This window comes from Triturus cristatus, chromosome 10, assembly GCF_964204655.1.
Source record: "Triturus cristatus chromosome 10, aTriCri1.1, whole genome shotgun sequence".
In the NCBI taxonomy this organism is placed as follows: domain Eukaryota; kingdom Metazoa; phylum Chordata; class Amphibia; order Caudata; family Salamandridae; genus Triturus; species Triturus cristatus.
In genome coordinates this window covers 557,000,081-557,020,934 of record NC_140593.1, presented here as the reverse complement: position 1 = coordinate 557,020,934, position 20,854 = coordinate 557,000,081, and the positions used below count along the sequence as shown (strand labels likewise).

Below are 20,854 nucleotides of genomic sequence, written 5' to 3'. Positions count from 1 at the left end.
GATTCCATGGTTCAGGTCATCATTAACACAATACATAGTCCAGCGCACCTAGGAGAAAAAGCTATGCTAGACAGTATTCAACACATTTGGTTCAACAAACACTTGCGAGCAGCAGCTAAACAGAAAGTACGTACCTGTATGATATGTTGTCAGTTCAATCCCGGTAAAAGCATTCCCGTAGAGCAGGGTGGATTTCAACCTCCCGATCACCCTTTTGAAGTCCTCCAGATGGATTATATCCAGATGGAACGATGTCGAGGATTCAAATATGTTCTCGTAGTTGTGTGTGCTCTTTCCCGTTGGACAGAGGCTTATCCCGTCTCAGATTACACTGCCCCGACTACTGCCAAACAGTTAGTTCGAGAATTCTTCCCACGGTATGGTTTGCCACGTGTTGTGTACTCAGATAACGGCCAGCCATTCTCATCCGGGCTAATGAAACATGTTTCACTTCTGTTAGGCTATCAATGGAAATTCCACTGTGTCCGGTATCCCGAGGCAGCAGGTCTCGTGGAACGCCATAATCAAACTCTGAAAATTAGACTGTCCAAAGTATGTAGAGAAAAAGGTGTCGACTGGATAGTAGCTTTACCAGTTGCGCTCTTTTACATGAGAATGGTAGCACATTCTCGAACAGGGCTATCCCCGTATGAGGTGATCTTCGGTAGACCACCAAATATGTGGGGGACGCCTATACCTCGTAAAATCACTGATGTCGATTGTAATATGCTGACAGATTACCTGGCTTCCTTGATGTCTGCACTACAATCTTGTCGTTCACAGGTAGCTGCAGCTTTTCCCGATAACACTGAGGTGAAGCCCCATGACGTGGTTCCGGGGGACCTCGTGCTTGTGAGGAACTTCGACAGGAGGAGCCCGCTGGAGCATCGCTGGCAGTCGCCCAAGCTCGTCTTACTGACCACAAGGACAGCCGTGAAGATTGAGGGACGCAAAGGGTGGTTGCACTCGAGCCATATCAAAAAATTTCATGGACTACCTTCTGACGTGAACTCTCAGCCCTGCATTCCCTCACAGACTGATTCAAAACTCCCCCTGGTTGAAAAGACAGAGAGCGAAAATTATAAACTGAAACTAAGGTCTAGCAAGTCAGACAATTTGATTGTTTAAGTCCTCTCCAAGGTGAATCGGTTGAATTTGTCTCTGACATGTATCCTCTAGACCGAAATAGAGAGAGAAATAGACAGAAACAGCTCAAGAAACATGCGTACTGTAAATCACTTCGTAGTCACTGTATAATGACATTATTAATTATGTTTTTTCTAAGTCTTCTGATAATTGCTGCTAGTATACTGTTACACATGTATTACCCTATTTCTAAGCGTGCTTTCAATGCTACTGCCGAACACTCTTTTAGCGAATTACCTCCGCATGAGTTGTCCTATAGATTTGCGCTGCGCAACAACACTTTCATTAGTATGTTACATCACTCCCATCAGACCAGCAATGCTACGAATTGTTGGATATGTGGCCGACTCCCTCCCTATCAGAACTACAAGGGAGTTTTGCCTCTCTTTCCGTATCCATTCACACACAATGGCTCCTGTGGAGCATGGTTTAGTTTGATTAATTCCCTAGATTCAAATTCAGTAGTTTATCAAGACAACTGGGTATGGGGAAACCTGAACATAGTTTTACTTAAAGTCTGCTACCCTAACAAGGAGGGACCTCCCAAAAGAACGGGAACTGATCTAGAAAATGAAGTATATGGATTAGGTAACTTTACACTTAACCTCATGATTCTGAATGTTGAATCCGAAGCTGTACCAATCTTGCCCGCTATGTCAGTATTTCCAGTAAAAGGTGAATTATGTGTAAGAAAGAATGGTTCAATACACATGGGCCATAGTAAATGTACCACTGTAATAGAATTCAGTGATCAAGGCAAGTCTACATTTAGAGCTTCTCGTCATTCCTACTTCATATGTGGCCAGACCGCATATATACGTTTACCTCTAGATTGGGATGGTACCTGTTACATTGCATTCCTTCTGCCACCTGTTTTCCTAGCCCCTCCTGATTATCACAGAAATACCCATTTAGTACACAATAGACAACAGAGAGATCTCCCGATTGTCGATTACACTGAAACGGCATGGGAGCAATACACAGATTTCAATAAAGGTTTCTTTCCCTATATAGGTACTGTCACTAATAGTAAGCTGATACGTAGATTAACTAGAACCCTTGAAGCAGTAGTGAATGAAACTACTTCCGCCTTAGGCAACTTAACAGAGGAGCAGTCTGCGATGCGGATTGTTGTTCTTCAAAATCGTCTTGTCCTTGACGTCATCCTGGCCGATAGGGGCGGAGCTTGTAGGGTCATCGGATAAAGTTGCTGTGTTTTCATACCAGAAAACGCGCCGTCAGTATATAAAGCCATAACTCGCCTTCATAAGATTGTAAGCCAGATACACCAGAGTCCAGGCACCTGGACTTGGTCCGGTTGGTTCTGGAGCGTGTTGTCAGCCTGGGGATGGAGGATCCTATCCTTCCTAGGTATTGGCTTTCTCATACTATTCAGTTGCTGCTTGTGTCTACAATGTGGGCCAGCGATTTGTGGTCTGTGTGCCACATCGTGTATCCCGCCTTCAAGTTTTCATTCAAGATCCCGGAAGAAGAAAGAAGAACAAATGATGCTATATGAACAGATTGATGGATTGATGAAGATCGATATTTCATGAAGGGTCCGTAGGGGACAAGGAGGGAATGAGGAAATATGAATTTTATGATCAGTTATGTCCCCTATCTTAAGACCCCAACGGCTCCATGTACATGCTACAAGTACATGTATGTTCCCTCCAGTTCCAGCTATGAAGACGCAAATACATGTGCGTCCAACGTCAACATGTCCTCTTTCAGATCCGCCATGAATGGGTCGGATATTCCGTTCCTAAGTATGATTGGCCACCGACTTTATATGGTTCACTTTCCACGTTTTTCAGTTCAGGCGAGTAGGCCCTGAATTCTGCCATCAAGCCTTTTCCTGCCTTCTGCCTCTGAAAGCTCCAGCCTGAGCTCGCATCTGTATCCATGAACTTTGTCCCACTCCCTGCGCGGCTAACGGTGCCTGACTCGGCCTGTTGCCTGCCAAAAACTGTATTTCACCTTCAAGTTATCTGCTCTGCTCCTCATCCAATGCATTCCTGTCTAGTAGTTTAGGTAAACATCCTTCCAGCTACCGAGCAAAGGGCCTGGCCTCACTGTCTTCATGCAAGTAATTCATAGCCCCTGTTACCATGCCCCCTCGCATCTCATGTAGACACTTAGACGCTTGTACACGCACTAACAGTCAGTATAGAATAGATTCTGTCCGAGAGACCTTTCCTTTTGGATAATACAGTTCCTTAAACATAAGATATTAGATATGATTTGGGATTAGGTTGACCTGACCCCCCAGACTTCTGTCTCCACATGTAGAGCTAAATGTCAAGTCCCCTTCACCCTCTAGTTGCACGTCAATCACACGTCATGCGGCTGCGAGCGCATCTCTGCCAAGTATTTCTGCTGACATTGCAGGATTCTCTTATGGATCCACCCACCTGTGACATCATGTTTAAATGACGTTTCTAGTATACGCCTATTATTACGCCTCTTTTCATTACGTATGTGTATTCTTATCTGTATTATCAGCTGTTACGCCTCCTGCATCTGTCTTAATGTAATGCTTTTCTTATATATATCATTACTTGTCAATAATGTATTGCCTATCCCTTCCTGAACCTTCGTGGTGATGGAATTCGATTGCGTGGTTCGAACCATAATTCCTTTGTAAGGAATAAAGCCTTTCAGAACCTCTAATACCACGGATTCTGCCTCTTATTTTTACTGAGTTATTCTTACTAGACTTTACCGCATAAAAAATAGTATAGGTAATTTAAATATTTACCACAGTGGTGCTCCCAATCTCGACTTTCAAATTCTCGCTGCCTTCGCCTCGAGTTTCAGGCCTCTCTGGTCCTGCCACTCTCAGCTTCACTCCTTCTGAAGTTTTGAGGTCAAATTTCAAGGTTCTAATCGGTCCTTCAGGCCCAGCGTGAGCACCCCTCCGGGCACTCTCCTTTCTCAGCACCTCAGTCCTCTCTGGGGTCCCTCAATCTCGGGGCTTAAGTCCAGCGCCTCCCCTCCAGAGTGCCGTAGGCTAGTCAGTTTCAGCAGCAGGCCAAGCAGGACCTCACGTGGGTCTTCTCTCACTTGCCGAGCCTCTGTCGTCTCAGGCCAACAGGACACGGCATGGTTCTTCTTTTGCCTCTCCGTGTTCCCGTGGCCTCGGGAGCTCTCAATTTCACTCTCCCTGCGACTCTTGCTTGATTTATCCCCTTTTAGGGGGCTGCCTCTTCACACAGGAATGGAGAAATACAGGATATTTGCCTGTCTGGGACATAGGTGTAGTTGGCCGCTGGCCTTTGTGTATTCCTCCAAGACAGTGCACAAAGGGGACTAGGTGCTAGCAAGATGGACCATCCTGACAGAATGGGAGATTTGGAGCTATGCACAGCCCCACTTACATTTCTAAGGAGATGCTTTTGGCACACAAACAAAGGACTTTACACTAGCCTTTTGTCACGCCAGACATCCTGGGACCAGGGCAGGGAGGAAGGAAATTCCAGAGCCATCTGTTTGACTCCGGAAATTTCCTACACTTCACAACTGGAACGGGTATAAAAATAGTACCCTCAGACCAATTTTTGAGTTCATTTCTGGACCTCAGAGTACTGCCCTATCTGCTGAGGCCTGCTGTGTACTTTAGAGGACTGCCCTGTTGCTACAAGAGGGCTTCCCTACTGCCTGAAACTGGCCATGTGCCATCAGAGACTGCCCTGCTGCTTGAGACCGGTTTTTCTGCCTGAAACCTGGACCACCAGAGTGACCCCAAGGGATATCTGCAGGCCTTCTGTTCAGAGCTACGGTGACACAAAATGCTCCAACAACTTTCAAAGTACATCATGACCCAGCCTGAAGTGACTCCTGACCCTCCAAGTGGTGACCCCCAGTTCTAGACCCTTGGAAGTGGTGCTAAATGCACCCATCCAGCCAAAATCTAAAACTTTGGACTTAAAAAATGATCTGTCAAAAAGTGCTCTGAGAACTGAGAGCAGACTATGACCTACCTACTTGCCGATCCGCCCAAGGTGCATCGCCAGTAGGCCTGACTTGGTGGTAGCTCCTGCTACATTCTTCACCGTAGCAGCAAATCAAGTTCAGGGACTCCTTTCTGGAAGGGTATGCAGCCTCCTGGAGACCTTGTCGGATACAGCCTGCAACTTCGCCCAATCTTCAACTTCCAAAAAAGAGACTATGTCCGAACGACAAAATCTTCACTGCAGCTTTGTCCAACAGCTCCCTGACGAGGACGCCTCCTCCTCAGACACTGCCAGCTGCTTTGCCCCACTGAACTTAACATTCTGAGACATTTTTCTTAGAAATTTCTCCTAAGTCTGTAGTTAAGCACAGACAGCGCCTACTCTACTTCTTATATCCAAATTGTGCTTCACCACAGTTGGCCAAAACTTTCAACTTTGCCCCAATCTCTCTCGACTCAAAGCCCGTGGTTGGCGCTGTGATTTTTTAGGTTAGATTGCACTAAAAGCTTTCAAAAAATTTCAACTCCGATTCTACTGACTGAATTTCTGTCATTTGGGTGTCAAATAACGTACTACACGTTACTCCATTTTTCTAAATTAGTGTGGGATTTTTCTTGTGGTGTGTTTTCACTTTATTATAGTTTCAGTGCTGTATAAATACTTAAAAAATTGCCTCTAAGTTTAAGCCTGACTACTTTTGTGGCAAGCTACCAGAGCGTTAAGTGACTAGTATTGTGGTTACACCCCCCTCAACCAACATTTCTCTCAGGTAGGGATTTTTTAAAATTCTGACGCTGACAAAAACCTTTTGTCATGATCAGAGAGGCGTTTAGGTCCACCCACTTCAGCCTTTGCTTGGTTTGGGTAAGCTCCCTTCAACTACTGTGTGAAGTGTCTTTCACACTTGGATGAGCCCACAGCACTATTGCACGTTTACATTTTCTGATTGCTAAAGAAGTTGTCCATCTCCAGAATCACAGTTGTCCCTTATCAAATGTTTCTAGCACCTGTACATTTGCCGGATAATTTCCTTTCCTCAATGGATGACTCTGGATGTTCCAAAAAGGCCCCAAGTTCCATGAACATAACGCCAGGCAAAGACATCAATGCCTGGTTCCATTAGAAGACCTTAGAAGGAGCACAGGACCTGCATCCGGTAGGCCTCCAAGTTTACACTCTCTCCCAGCCATGACCATGTATTCATGATGAAGGTGAATAGGTTTTCTTTAAATCAATGGAAACTCTGTGCAAAAGTGTGCTCCATGATCTGTGCATGCAGATGCCATTCACACACAGACACTAACACATGTATGTTCTGTGTGTATGTGCAAGTGTACATGCTGTCTACGTGCCTTTGGGACAGTTTGTGTTGTGTGTGCATATGTATGTGCCACTTTTAAGTATGCTCTCTGTGCATGCATATCGGCCAACAGGATAGTAAGTCTGTGTATGCACTATGGAAAAAATAAGACCTGCTGCCTTTACCAATGCATGTTTATATTTGCAGAGGAGTTTGAGCATCTGTGTCCTGAGTGCCCAAAAACTGGAAGAGATCTAGGACTTGGTGGGGAACAGGATGCCTAGAGTGTACATCCTTTAAATGACTATTTGGGTGACACTGTGTAAATCAGAAACAGCATCATGAGGATAGCTAGAAAGAGACCGAGAAAGGAGAACACCATGCATGTTTTGTTGGATGCAATTCTTATTGAATTCATGTTAAGACAGTGTGGGCTAAGGAGCCAATGGAAAAAAGGAGAATGGAATGCTAATAATGCGATGGATGATATAGTTACAGATGGGTGAGCATACAGAAAGTCACGGTGGGTTGCCTTTGGTGTGAATGACTTGGCTGTGGGAACTGATCAGTTTGTAGTCATAGGGGAGAGACTCAGTTTGACATTTTTGATCTTTAGAAATTTCGAGAAGTTTAAGTGTCCTATTAGCAGGATATGTGTGTTTTGTGAGCATGGATAGGCCAGGAGGCAGTCTAGTTCACAAAATTATCAGTACAGTGGGGTGTGGGAATGAAGTGAAAGTAGGAGGTAGTACATTTAGTGATGTGTGCAAAGAAAATTGTGGAATGTATGGGGATCTGAGGTACTTGGGATCACCTTGTTGAGCTTAAAATTAAGCCTGGGCGGACTTCGCGGAGTTCCGCTACGGAACTCCATGAAGTGACAAAAAACTCCTCCAAGCTACGCAGAGTTCTGCAAGCAGTGGAGTGGGTTACCATGCACCATTCACACTGATTTTTAGTGCCAGGTGTTTGTCCCCGCTGTAAAATCAGCGCAAATAGCATCCCGCACAGTGCAAGAGGGCGCTCCTTTCTGCCGCTCGAGTAGAAGTTCCAATCGAGCAGCAGCTTCCTCAATGGTAGCGACCATTCGCGACTGCCCGCGTTGAGAAATCTCGCTGGGAAGCGGTCTAGCACTGGATTATCCCCCCTCGTGCTCGCCAATTTACCATTAGCGAGCACGAGCGAAGAAAAAACTCTGCTCTGTCGAGCGCAGTTTTTCACAACTCCGCAAGCTCTGCGGAGCGCGATAAACTCCACAAACTCCACTAACAGAGTGGAGTTCACCACCCAGGCTCACTTAAAATGTACCCTGTACCAATGAATGTGGGGCAAATTGTGTGGGTGATGCAGGTTTTGAATGTGTGCAAGGCTACATTGGGTGGTGGTATTTTTGGAGTAATCAATTTTTTTGTGATGGAAATGAATGCGACAACTGGGGCGTCTTGAGCACCAGAGACTTTGCTTACCTTTTCCCCTTCACAATCTCTAAAATATATGCCTCCTTAGCCACGCTAATTTTACTCAGCCTTCAGCCTCTGATTCTTTCTGAAATCCCATAGACAGACTCACCTATTCTTCTATCACAATCTTTGACCCCGCATTTACTTAGGAGTTGTCCTACAATTCTTTTAAAAGCCAACCCATCTATCCTCTAGAACACCCCCTTTTGTTTTCCAAGGGCCTGTTTTCGTGAACTGGACAGTATGGCCACCAAATTTCTCGGGCGGGGGGGGGGCACATCTGGCCCTGACTCTATGTCGGATTCCCTCATTTGATGGGGGGATGGGGATGACGCATTTATATCTGCACTTCCTGGCTACGCGCCTCCTGGTCATACACGACGGGTTCCACGGGGGCTGATCAGACCCAGCTTATCGGCTCGAACTGAGCAAACTGGGTCTCTCCAAAATCCAATCATTGATGTATGAGGGGGTCCATTCCATCCCAGTTACCAGAAGTAACGCGCTCTGTGCTGTTGGCCTGGTAGGCTGCAATGCGTCATACTCACTGGACACGCAGGCTGACTCAGTGCACGCCTCTCTGGCATGGTTCTTGGCTCCGAGAGGTCAGTGGGTTGCCGGGTTTTAGACCATGGGATCTCATAGGAATCTCACAACTTGGGGATGTGTGGACAAGCAGCCATATGCGCTCCTTCCAGGACCTCCGAACCCATTACTCCCTACACCCATCTCAATTTTATAAAAAACTTGCAACTGCGGCATGCCCTCCACATGCATATCACCGCTGACACCAGGATCCCAGAGTATAGCCCCACAGAAGCACAAACTATGCTGGGAGATTTAGGTAAAGGGGGCATTTCTCGTATCTACCGAACATTGGTTAACAACACCCCCACTGCACTGGATACTTTGAGAAGCCAATGGGAAGAATGGGTGGGTCCGCTCGATGAGGATTGGCGTAATGCCCTTATGGTGCCCAAGACAGTCACTGCGTCAGCAAAACTCAGATTGATCCAACTATGCTACTTGCATGCCGCCTACCTACCCCCCTGTGCCTCAATCAGGCGGGCCTGTACCCAAGCGCATCCTGCACGAGGTGCGGTCATGCCCCAGCTGATTTTTTCCACATAGTCTGGGCATGCCCCCACCTGGCGCGATTCTGGGGTGATATCGAGGAGGAGCTCACAGAAACCTTGGGGTGGGAAGTCCCTCATGACCCACGACACACTCTGCTGGGGATTACAGATGGGCTGGACGGGTCCAGGAATAAGAAATTATTTTTTAACACGGCCATGGTAGTGGCCAAATGAGACATAGCTGCGGCTTGGTAATGTCCGGTTTCACCCTGCACAGGGAGGGGGCGAAGGGGGGTAGACTGGTGCACGACCCAGGAAAAAACCTTCTATGAGGCACAAGGGTGCCCCAAAAAGTACAGCAGGGTGTGGGGTAAATGGCTGGGTACCGTGGAGTAGTCAAAGTAATGTATATAATTGTTCTACCTACTTGTGCCTTAAGAAGTCGGGACTTATGAGATGTTATGCTCCTGTAATTAGCGGTGAATTGTCATCTTCCGTGTATCATGCTGATTTGATGATGTTGTTTGGTTTTCAAAACAATAAAATTGATCATCAAAAAAATAGCCAACCCATCCAGCTGCATGGCACCAGGAATATCAATGTAGGAATATTGTCTGCCATAAATGTTGTACCCTAAATATTGTGAACATAAACATTGCCCTGTTTGTGTTAATAATAGAAAATCTAAAAACACTCGGCAATATTTTTATAAATGACTATAAACTACTGCCCAGTCTCCCTTCTGCCTCATTTCTCCAGTACACATGACAGAGTGGCCCTCTACTAATTGACCAACTTCCTCTCTACCCAACATCATGACAAACATCTAGAATTACAAGTCTGGAATGTGCAGTGCACATAGACAGATCTCACACATATCCTCTACTTCTTTACCTCAGCGCACTGTAAACACCTCTCCTCTATCTTCATAAGATTTGAAATGCCTTTTTGCGGATCCACACATTCTGCTCAACACTCTAGCCACATAAAGAATCACAAGCAGTATCTTCTTCAACCGTCCTCCTAACTCTGTCATGAGTCACTAACAAATACGCCTTCCCCAGAGGCATCCCACAAAGATTTAGTCCCCGCGCTTCACTCTATACATCACCCAGTAGCAGCCCGTCCTTAAGGGCAGTTGGGACCCACCCCCTACCTTTTTCACAAACATGAAGAGTGTCTGTCAGGCAGAGCAAAGGTCAGCCCGACAGACTCTCCTCGTGTTCAGGTCAGGCAGCCAGGAGCTATACATGCATTAAATGCGCAGGCACCAGGCTGCCTGAGATAAACATTGCCAGGCTGTAAATTTCAAAGCCCTGTGGTTGTGACCTCTTCAGCCCGGCAAGGGGCTTGGAGGTCCTCCCCTTATAGCGAGGGTGATTGTCACATACAGACTTAGATGTAGATGCTTTAAGCCCGAAAATGCCCAAGGTGGATTGTCCATCCGTGACGATCATCACAGAGTGGGCTGGTGACAGGAAACTCATTAACCCCATCCGCTCTGTGATAAGGGACTGCCCCCTCCTCTCCCATTAAAAAGTCAGCCAATTAGAGGAGGCAGCCCAATCCTCCAGGAACCACCTAGCTTTCCCACCTGCCACCCGAGATCACTGCGGCGACTGACGAGTTTGGTGTGTGAGTACGTATGAATGTATGTGTTTTGGTGTGTTCATGCTGTGAATGGGTTTGTGCAGGATTATGTGCTTGTGAATGAAGGGTGTATGTGTGCGCACTTGTGAATGGATAGGTGTGAGTGAGTATGTTGATGGGTGAGTATAGGTATGTATATGAGTGGCCAACCCAACACCCACCCAGGGGCGTAACACAGGCCCCCGCATCCCCCGCAGTGCGGGAGGGGCCCCGAGCTGCAGGGGGCCCCTCCGCCCAGTACTCGGACCTTAGAGCTCCGAATTAAATCCAGGGGAGGCCTCCTCAGCTTTCGTTACGCCAGTGCACCCGCCCCCGCTCGAATAACCAACCACCCCTGACACCACCATCATTTCTCTTTCAGAATCTCTTATCATCCAAGCGCAAATGACACACAATTTGTTCCTCCTTCCCAACCCTTACTCAAGCAAACTCTGGTCACATATTAAGACAGCTCTCTAGACTCAAACGTTTTATAATGCCTTGCTGCTTCATCCTCAATCCAGAAACAAAACAAACCTCTTTTTTTTTTAGTATCCTCAATTGTTTTACAGCACATGCCATTCACCCAACACTATAATCTTCCAACAACAACTTGGTCATCCACTTCGACACTGCTACCACCTCAGCGTGAGCATAGCATCCACTGCAATATGAGCAAAATACGTTCAAGCATCATACCCATGCTGCCACACTGACAGCAAGCTAGATTGATGCTAAAGTCAATAGGGGAGAGGAGTTGGCCTAACGGCTAGGGCCATCGACCTCGAATATGGGGAACTGGGTTTGAGTCTTGGCAATGATGTTGAACATACTGTGATTCTGGGCAAATCACTTAATCTCCCCGTGCCTAACCAAAAAAGTGAACGTGTGTCCTCATGTAACATAAGTGGTGCTATGTAAAGCGCTCCGATACCCGGTTCGGGTGAAGTTCACGCTACCCCTAACTCCATCCATTAGACCAGTGCCCTTTTCAACTTCTTAACCCTATCTTCTGTTCAAGCCACCGCTTAGCCAATCCACTCAGGGCAACAGCAGTCACACTCTAGATTGGTTAATTCCAACCGAGATCGATGGCACGTCATGTTCTCACAAACACCCTATGCATCCTTGCGGTTCAGATCAATTGCACAACTAGCTGCTCTCGCTGAAATGTGATAGCCCAAGAAATCGAGTGTATCCCTTCCCTCTGTTCTATTAAGATTATTAAATCCTATCTCACTCTTCAAGAAGGTACCAAAAGTCCACCATCTCATACGGATCAAACAAGCCCAACATCTCAATGGCAATTTGGTACACTCTTTTTGTTTCTAGCAACCTGCTAAAACACTTCATCACCACATTGGTGGGAACTTCACAACCATAACAAATCTAGCTAAAGCATCACTTCTGCTGGGTGAGGTCATTTGAGGATGTAGCATTGCCAAACAATTCTGAAACAATCTCAGGAACAACTGTTGGAATAGGCGCAAGTTCATTGATTCCTTAATATTATCCCTCATCCACATCCTTTCACCTGTGTACATTTTGCAAGGTTTTTCCTTCTAAAATGCGCCTGGGCAAAGGAACTTGCAAATATGATCCTCGTAATCCCTATTTGACAGGAAACAACTATTTTAATCTGCTTCCGGGTTACCGTAATATCCGTAAATATGGCCTCTGTGTAGTTGTTTCCCTACCATTGACTTTCACCCAACCAGTGGATTTCGGTCCTTAATTCTATACATAAATTCACAAAGGATCTTACGGCGACAATAGTTTTGGGAACTAATTACCTTGGTCATGCAAAATCCGTTCTAAAGTAAAGATACAAAGGTTTACTGGTTAGGAGTGACACGAGTTTCAATTATCATACGTCTCCCATAATGCCAAATGGGGGCGGGGGGGTGAAGCAGTTAATGTTAATAAGGTTCAATTAAGTTTCCATATTTTAAACAGTGAATTATGTTGGAATACTTGGATGCATCTACAACATGCCTAGAGGATACATCTGCAACATGTCTAGAGCATGCACCTACAACATGTCTAGCGGATGCATCTACAGCATGTCTAGCGGATGCATCTACTACATGTCTAGAGCATGCATCTACCACTTGTCTAGAGCATGCATCTACTACATGTCTAGAGCATGCATCTACTACATGTCTAGAGCATGCATCTACTACATGTTTAGAGGATGCATCTACAACATGTCTGGAGGATGAATCTGCATGTCTAGCGGATGCATCTACAACATGTCTAGAGGATGCATCTACAACGTTTAGAAACGGTATCTACTACATGTCTAGCGGATGCATCTACAACATGTCTAGAGAATGCTGTTGTGCCCCCACTGTAGATATCTGCAGGTGTTTTAATATTGTTAGAGAAACCAAGTAAAATTGGAAATTTTAGATGGGTCACATTGGCACATTGCAAGCTTTGGTCATAAAATCCAGACACAGCGTTCACGTTTTTGGTCCTGTTTAAATTGCGTTAATGTTCATTAAAACATTGATCATACATTACCCATTTGCAAGGAAGTTGGGATTCCAGAGTTCATGAGTGATTATGTTTTTAATTTTGACGAAATATTCCGTGCCATCTGGTTCAGAAAGACTATGCTCGCCCAGTGCCACACGATACGAGACTTCTTCGCTGAAAGTGAGTTAAGACATCATTACAATTTTATTTTACAAATCTGCATTTAAGAAAATTTCATAGGCATATCAATTTTGCATTGCGTTCTTAAAAAATCAATACAATGATTAAAGCCAGAGGCTAAGAATCTGATTAGTGTGTCGAAAAATCCCAACCATGTGCAATCACCTGTATGCACAGGGGTCAAAATTCCGAGTTTTTTTCGGAATTAGGACATGCTAAACTCCAAATATCCCGATAAAGTTCAGATGGTCAGAGCTGCAGGAATTGAGTAGGGGAAATAGTCCTCTATTTACCAGTATATGTAGGTTTTGATTCAATAAGCACCAGAAGCTGCATGTCATTCCCCATTTAATTGGAAAAGGCAGAAATTATAGCACTTGATAAATTCCAAACACTGGAGAGTCCAATTTTATTGGGTGTGATAACTTCCACTCGTAATCAGGTTCCTTATGTCAAGCAATGTAACTGAGGGGCTTGACCTTTATATTGGTCACACAATGGGACATATGTATAAGGGGATATCGCCACCAGAATGTCCCTTTTAGCGACGTTCTGAAGGCGATATGCCCTTATCTATATTTACAAAGCGGCGTTAAGCCACTTTGTGTGGCTTAACACCACCTTGTAAATACAGCCCCTTTTCATGCGCCACTTACCATGAAAGGGGTGTGCAATGGGTGTTGCAATGGGCGTTCCACCGCAACATCCATTGCTCGTAGATGCTGCCCCAGATTTACAAGGCTGGGGCAGCACCAAAAACTAAGGCCACGGAATACCTGTTCTTAGAATGGCGATACGTGGAGAACATATTAATTTCTCTGAGTATTTTGCTCTATGTGTGCAGCATTCTGCAGCACACATAGGAGGAGCAAATCACCATTATTGATTGTTTATTTGCAGGAAGGCCTACCTTCCTGCACATGAACAATCACCCCTGCAGTCAGGCACCCTTGCAACATGGCGGCAGGGTGCCTGTGCCAGCGCTAGGCAGATTTTTTAGCACCAGCACTAGGGGAAACACGGGGTGCACCGTATTTTTGTAAATACAGCGCATCCCTGCATTTTAAAACTGTCAGAGGGTGGCACTGCCAAATTTGGTATAAGGCAGAGCTCTGGCATTTTCTTGTATATATGCCCCAATGTGTCCATCTTTTTTTTTTTTAATACCTGGTAATATTCTGTGCCCAAGTGAGGAAAAATGTAGAGCAGTTCAGAAATGACATTAGTATCATGCCCTTGTGACAGTACCTCGACACAGAGTACAATGCATGTTGTTTGCTTCTGTAAAGTTTATAAAAAGTGGAGGACACACTATATTTTAAGTCTTTTAAAACAGTTATAGTTCACTCAATGTCGACCGGCGTATCTTTTTTTTACGGACACTGCCTACTGCTGATATTTGTGTAAGAATGGCATCCTTTCTATGGAGTGTCTTATATGCTAGGAAGAACACTATGATAGAGGATATGAATAATTTAACTAGCTAGGGGAAAGTGTTTATTGAATTATGAAGGTAGTTCTATCGGTTTAGTATATGGAAAACACTAATACATTGTTTTTATAATGTGATTTTATTAGTTAGACTTAAGGTAAGAGAGCAGAATATGATTATATGGTGGACTTAGACAAGAGGTACTTATTCTCCTGTATGTACATTATTGATAGAACGCATAGAATTTTAGTGGGGATGAGTTAAAAATATGGTATAGATGAATTTTAGACTGTACTAAATGAGCTGTTTTAAAATGTGTGTTTTTGATACATGAAATGGGATTTAACTGTATTGTATCTTGTATTTTACATGTATCTTTTGTTTTATGTGCTTTTATGGTCTAAACATACTTTGACCGAATAAAGATGATGAATGAATGAATGACATTAGTATAATTTTTCTGAAAACAGTTTTATTTCTTGCTGTTTCTGAACAAGGAATTTGTTTTTACTTATTCATTTTATATTTTTGCTTACAAAAAATATACAACATCTATACATTCACAAGCTCGGTGGCGCATTCAATCTGTTGGTATAGACTATTGTCAAACTGATAGGATAGCAAACCTGTTACATATAAACAGAAAAGTGTGAAGGTCTAAAAGCTATGCTACTTGCACATATCGCTGTTTAAAAATGAGCATTCTTGTGTGCATAACAGTAGTACTCAATGCCCCAGTGCTGCATCACATAAAAAGTACCTGCGGTATCTGTGTTTGCCACGGTAAAGTTAGAAGAGCAGGAGCGTAATATAGAATTACAAGATAATACAAAGGAGTGGAACGCAGGAATGTAATGTGATGTGATGGAGCACAGCAACCCTAGCACCACGTACAGTGACCAGTGTATTTCTTTGTGATAACTTGCAGTTCTCTATTACAGCCATTCTTAACCTGGGATCTGCAGACCAGCAGTGGTCCGCGACACCAACTCAGTGGGTCTGTTACGGTTTAGAAAATTAAATAATATTAGATTAATAAAGAATATGTACATAATGAAGCTAAATGTAAAACTGCACATTTTAAGCTGCTCTGTAGATGTGAAGGGATTTGAAAATAGTGGCTAGGAATCACCACAGATCTCTGACAGACTTAAGGCATGTTCAGAACACCAAACTAAACTCATCCTCAGCCTTCCCCGATGAATCCACATCACACCCCACCTCAGGAAACTCCACCGGCTCCTCGCACAGAAGAGATGCCAATTCAAGCTGCTGACCCACGCACACAAGGCTCCACATAACCAAGGATCCGCCTACATTAACCACCACCAGAACTTCCACAAACCGTTGAGAAGACTACGCTCTGCCTCCATTTCACTTGCACATACTCCTCCTCCCACATCGCAGCAACAGCCGCGATGTGGGAGGCTTGAAACAGCCTCCCAAGCACCTCGGGACCACCACCTCATTTCCGGTAATCCGAATGGCCCTCAAGACTTCGTTGTTCGAATAAGCCACTAGGACCTGAAAGTGCCTGGATACCCCATTGGGTGATTAGCCACACTTTATAAAAACGTATTAATTGATTGAAATTAAGTTGATAACCTTCGCTTGATTTGTGCGAGCAATGCAAACCCAGAAAACGCAATCTAGGATGGACAAATGGTGGCCTCAATCGAAGCAGTGGTATGCACAAAAGGAGACCACACATGAGGAGCAAAAAAGGCAAAGTGATATGCTAAAGCTTAGTATATATTGCTTCATCATTTAGAAATAGAACTAAATTTGAAACACTCCAACCATCCCATTAATAATTTTAAAATGTTTTCTTTTTTGTTTGTAAATTAAATATTTCATAATATGTATAATTGTTCGTTTTTTAATTGTTCATTATTTTTGTGTATTGTTTTGTGGTTCAAATTTGTAGAAATTGCTTAGACTGGGGGGGGTTCTGACTTACAGTTGCGATTCTAGGGGGGTTCGCGGAAGTCCAATGGTTGAGAATCACTAGGCAATATTAGAAACAAATGCACTAACTCAGCACCTGTTTTTATGCGTTTGCACTGCTTACAGTGCATACAGTACATACCTATAACCCAAAATTTCCTAGAGTTAATGCATGAAATGGAGACAGTGATCAGGGATTTTCTCTCTCTGTTTCTGAGCTGTGATGGAAGCAGTTCATGCATTAACTTAGAGAGAACCCAAGTTATATGAATGCATTTTAGACTGCGCACCAGCAAATAAGAAGGCACTCGGCTCTGAGCCGCTGGAGCTGTTCATGCTCTTACCTTTACCATAGGCAAGTACTGATAACTCAGACATAGGGCCCGATGTAGATCTTGACTGACATGCTACTCTGTCACAATGGTGACGGATTTCCCGTCTGCCGAAAAATAAATCCCATTATTTCCCTTGGGATTTATAGTTTGGCAGACAGGCATATCCCTCACCATTGAGACAGAGTAACCCGTCCGCCAAGATCTAAATCAGGCTCATAGTTTAGTTACTTGTTAAGGTCCATATAACAAAACGTACTTGGTGGTCTGAATGCTGCTGCACCCATATGAATTGCTTTCTCTTCAGAACACCGGAGCAAGACTTCAAAATACCAGGGCACAACGTGAACACTGTTCAAAATAGGACTCTACACACTTTAGAATACCAAAATACAATATAGACAAAGCTCAACACTCTATTGCAGCAAGCTCCCATTTATCAAATGGCAATTATGCACATGTAAAATAAATGCATATAGTGAATGTATATACGCAAGAATAAAGGCATTGAAAGATAACTGAATAAGTAATTAGATCTTGGAATACTTCAATGGCTGTCTGTTTAGCATCATCCTTGCCAGCACGACTGGGAAACTTATTGGCAATCTCAGGCAGGTGGGTCTCAACCGGGCACAAAGGCCATGGAGTGTTCCTCTCAAAGCGCCAAGAGGTCTCCATTTGTATACTCCTTACAAACATGGATAAAGATTACTAAAAGCTGCCCCTCCCTTCATCTCCACTATAGGTGCTGGCTACACTCTCTGTGCCTAGGTCACTCAATGGAGCTGGCCAGGCTCCGATGAAAGCTGAAGTAGAATTCTTTACAGTCTCATCCTTGAACACTATACGCATCCCACACTGTCTGGTCTATCAAGTTATCTCTCTTGCTCAGTGAAGTGAGAAACATAAAAAATTCTGTGTGCGCAAGTAACCTGGGCCTGCCTGCATTCGCAGCTGAAAGGCATGGTCAGACAGACACAAGAGTAAACCGTGCTCACAAAATGTAGTTAAAGCAAAATGGAGTCAATGATCAATACATAATCTCACAATATATAATTGCCTGTAGCATTACACCATAACCCATAAACTTTGTTTCGGGGTTCTATTCCCTTTCACATGTACAGTCTGCTGTCATTCAAAAGATATATGGGACAACTTACCACCACCATGCATTACAAGAATACTAAAAGTCACCCAGTTCCTTATAAAGTCACAGAACACTGAGGTGACCAGTAATAACCCTAAAGAAAAAGTTACGTACCTTCGGTAATGCTTTTTCTGGTGGCTACAGTATCTGCCTGTGGATTCCTCACCTTATGAATATCCCCTGGGCTCACATTCCGCGGAAACTTTTTTCCCTAGCTCTCCACGCCGACGATGTCGTCACAATGCCATGGCTCTGCACACGGCTCCGCATGACGTCACAGGAGCAAGAAGACCACGTCGACTTGACGTCTGTTCCACCCATTTTTTTCATGCCGAGGCAAACAGGAGGACCGACCATAGAAACAATGTATACATAGTACACAGAATTCACACCAATACACACAGTGTAAAGTGAAATAGGAAAGCAAAGAAAGCAAACATTTCTTATAAACCTACAGAAAGGCAAATAGAGGCAATACAAAATGACAATATGAACCAATCATATTAACCAATACCTCTTTTAAGGTATAAAAGTGTGGACAACGGGGAGGAGGGTGGGTCAGTGAGGAATCCACAGGCAGATACTGTATCCACCAGAAAAAGCGTTACCGAAGGTAAGTAACTTGTTCTTCTGATGGATACATCTGCCTGTGGATTCCTCACCTTATGAATAGAATCCCACAGCACTCCCACTCCCGGAGGAGGGTGTCCACCCTTCTATACCAAAAAGTCTTGCAAAACAGAGCGCGCAAAATGGCCTTCCCTCCTCACTTCGTAATCTAAGCAGTAATGCTTCGTGAAAGTGTGAAGGGAGGCCCAAGTTGCGGCCTTACAGATGTCCAGCACAGGAACACCCCTGGACAAGGCAGAAGTAGACGATTTAGCCCTGGTGGAGGGAGCTCTAATGCCTTCAGGAGGCTCCTTACCAGCCAGAGCGTAGCAGATCTTGATGCACAAGATGATCCACCTGGATAAAGCGCACTTGTGCACCGCCTTGCCCTTCATGCGTCCAACGTAGCCCACTAAGAGCTGATCGTCCTGTCGCAAATCCTTCGTTCTATCCAGATAGAAACTATTCGCCCTCTTAGGATCCAATTGGTGAAGCCTCTCCTCCTCCTTGGAAGGGTTAGGTGGAGGATAGAAAGTAGGGAGGGTAATGGACTGTCCTAGATATAAGGGAGTTACCACCTTAGGCAGAAAAGCAGGACCATCCTTTCAGCATGTATGGTCAAAAACGGAGGCTTAGAACTCAAAGCCTGAAGCTACCTTACCCTCCTAGGCGAGGTGATAGCCACAAGGAATACCGTTTTGAGAGACAGCAGTCTCAAAGGACAATTATGCATAGGTTGAAAAGGAGAACCCATCAAGAAAGTTAAAACCAGATTTAAATCCCACTGTGGCATAATAAAAGGAGTGGGCGGAAACATGTTAGTAAACCCCTTAATGAACCTTAAAACAAATCGGAGATTTAAAAAGAGATGGCTGATCAGGCAAACTAAGAAATGCCGATAAAGCTGACAAATATCCTTTAACAGTAGCCACAGCACAACCCTCCTGGGCCAAATGCAAAGAAAAACAAAGAACATCAGAAAGATGAACTTTTAAAGGATCAATAGACTTCTCTCCTCGCCATTTAACAAATTTAGACCACCTGTAGAAGTTGATAGACTTGGTGGAGTGTCGCCTGGCCGATAATATAACATCCACCACGTCAGGCGGGAGAGAGAAAGAATTCAGGTTACCCCGTTCAATCTCCAAGCATGAAGGTACAGGCTCTGGAGGTGGGGGTGTAGAACCTGCCCCTCCAACTGTGAGAGGAGGTCTACCCTGAGAGGGAGACGGAGCAGAGGGTGCGACGAGAGGTGAAGGTCTGTGTACCACACCCTTCTTGGCCAATCCGGGGTGATCAATATAACTTGGGCCCGGTCTTGGCGAATCTTCCTCAGAACCCAAGGAATCAAGGGTATGGGAGGAAACCTGTAAAGGAGTTGTGAGCTCCAACTCAACTGAAATGCGTCCCCCAATGCTCCCTGCCTCGGAAACCGGGGACTGCAGGATGACGGGAGCGCGTGTTCGAGAGTGGCAAACAGGTCCATCCAAGGAGTTCCCCACATCCAGAAGATGTGTCGAACTACCTCCGGATGAAGGCTCGACTCGTGGTCGGCGGAGAACTGCCGAGTGAGACTGTCCGCACGTACGTTCAGCACCCCGACCAGATGATCTGCCATCAAACAAATCTGATGGTCCTGAGCCCAGGACCAGAGCAGCAACGCCTCTCTGCTGAGAAGGTACGACCCTACTCCTCTCTGCTTGTTGACGTACCACATCGTGGCAGTGTTGTCAGTCAGGACTTGGACCGACTGACTGCAAAGGGAAGGGAGAAAGGCCTTGAGGGTCAAACGTATTGCCCGCAATTCCAATAGATTGATATGAAGCAATCTTTCCTATGGAGATCAAAGACCCTTGATCTCCAGATCCCCCAGATGAGCCCCCCACCCTAGGGTAGAGGCATCCGTTATCACTGTGGCCACCAATGGAGGAAGATGAAAGGGCTTTCCTTGAGACAGATTGCCCTCCACGCTCCATCAAGACCGATCCACTGCAGCTTCTCTGGAGATCCTGACTGACTCCGAGATCTCCGTTGTGCTGATACCACTGCCTGCAGAGACACCACTGGAGCACCCTCATAAGCCAGCGTGCATGGTTGACCAACAGAATGCAGGAAGCGAACAGACCGAGCAGGCGAAGGACCTTCAGAACCGTAACAAC

At 44.9% G+C, this 20,854-nt stretch overlaps 1 protein-coding gene across 1 annotated transcript in view; it reads right to left on the bottom strand.

Annotated features, from left to right (window-relative positions):
- LOC146789719 (chymotrypsin-like elastase family member 1) overlaps nucleotides 1–20,854 on the bottom strand; it is a 126,949-nt gene that overhangs the window by 92,334 nt on the left and 13,761 nt on the right. Inside the window, exon 2 of the mRNA XM_085631182.1 lies at nucleotides 13,094–13,222. Coding sequence (XP_085487308.1) covers nucleotides 13,094–13,222 — 129 coding nt within the window. The remainder of the gene's footprint in view (nucleotides 1–13,093; nucleotides 13,223–20,854) is intronic.